This window comes from Penaeus monodon, chromosome 21 (assembly GCF_015228065.2).
Source record: "Penaeus monodon isolate SGIC_2016 chromosome 21, NSTDA_Pmon_1, whole genome shotgun sequence".
NCBI classification, from domain to species: Eukaryota; Metazoa; Arthropoda; class Malacostraca; order Decapoda; family Penaeidae; genus Penaeus; species Penaeus monodon.
Genome location: NC_051406.1, coordinates 45,702,631 through 45,704,211, shown reverse-complemented (window position 1 = coordinate 45,704,211; position 1,581 = coordinate 45,702,631). Strand labels below are relative to the sequence as shown.

General features: G+C 44.3%; 1 protein-coding gene across 1 annotated transcript in view; it reads right to left on the bottom strand.

The window, feature by feature from the left end:
• The window catches only part of LOC119586536 (angiotensin-converting enzyme-like), a 29,294-nt gene that overhangs the window by 8,776 nt on the left and 18,937 nt on the right, over nucleotides 1-1,581 (bottom strand). The window contains exons 2-3 of the mRNA XM_037935292.1: nucleotides 1,102-1,231; nucleotides 41-148 (exon numbers count right to left, since the gene is read on the bottom strand). Coding sequence (XP_037791220.1) covers nucleotides 41-148; nucleotides 1,102-1,231 — 238 coding nt within the window. The remainder of the gene's footprint in view (nucleotides 1-40; nucleotides 149-1,101; nucleotides 1,232-1,581) is intronic.

Below are 1,581 nucleotides of genomic sequence, written 5' to 3'. Positions count from 1 at the left end.
ACTGGACAGAACTGTCGACGGGCTGCCTCTTGCAACTAACCATTCTGAGCAGCCTACTGGTCTCTGGCGACAGCTCCGCCCCCCGGTACTTCTGCGCCTCCTCATACATCTCCGTCTGGTACTTCGTCACCTCCAGTTGTGCATCAGCCTGGTAAGGGATGGAAATACCCAACGAAAATGTAGTGGGAAAGAAATATCTCCATCTAATTTGACGGATGAAATAAATTCTCATTTTAGAAGAATAATGTATTTAATGAGGTGCTCCACATGGGCAATTGTGCTCCATGTGTGGGACGCAACACATGCTGTTGCTGTGGAATCGCCCGAGAGCAAGATTTATTGCAACTTGAACAGCTTTTAAGTCAAGACAAAAACGTTCAGTCCATTAATCTTGAAGATAAGAAGACTGTATCATATTACCTGCAGACTGCATCAGGGGTCATTTCTATGTGGCGAGGATATGATGTATTATGAGACACTACATTGCAGTTTAAAAAGTCTACGTCTGTCGAAGACATATTCTCGACTGTCTACATCCATCCAAGGGCATTGTAGAATTCAGACATCAATTGGCATTAACAGAGCTGTTTTACAGTAAATACTATATCTAATGGCAGTACTGATACAATGAATCAAAGCAGATATGTAGCAATATTAGCAACTCAAATGCTATAGTTCTAATATATTGTGAGATGCACTGAGAGTATTTGCCATCCTGTCATCACAGCGTGCATTACGTATCCAGGTTTGTAATATCCCGCTGTAATATGCAATGGTGCAGACAACAGAGCATAATGAAATGGAGACCTGTTGTGTTGTTTTTCCTCCACCTGGGAAGTGCATTACAGAAACCATTGTTGTTACAGTGGAAACTATTTTCTTTGAGAAGGGCGTTATCGTAAAGACGGTTATTACTTTAATTGCCAATATTTTGATGATGTTGTCTGAAGGCCATTCCCAGAACAATGGACAAGCCGCCATGATAAACACATACCCCGAAGAAGGGCGTTTACATAATGACTTCCTATACCTTGACACGTTGTGCAGATCAGCGTCTGACTGTTGCTGCAAATGCATTCCAGACCAGGGCTGCCAACTCACCGCTTCCTTGCTGTTGTGGTCGGTGATGTTGGTGGAGTAGGCCCAGGCTTTGCGCGTGTTGATGTTGTAGAGGACCTGCGCGCGTACGTGGTAGGTGTCCAGCAGGTCCTGCACCTTGGCCTCGGCCGCGCTGCACCCAGCGGGCGGAAGGAATGAGGTTAGTTGGCTCTTGCAGTGTGGGGGATACAGCTCAGATTCTGGGCTAGACTGCCATATGGTTGGTAAAGCTACACAATCTAACTTAAATCTGCAGTAAACTAATACAAAGGCCCTATGCCATAATTCAGTTACAAGCTGACAAACTAGTTTTGATGCCATACTGAATAGTAGCTCGTAATGGCGCTGAAATTCAATCATGACAAATTTTAGGTTTGAATGGAAGGTATTAGTAGATTAGCTATCAACAAATTTTACGTCGCATTCGGCTGCTCGATGCGTCCCGTAGTAATACCTCACTGTCATACAGCCACAGTAGCCAAA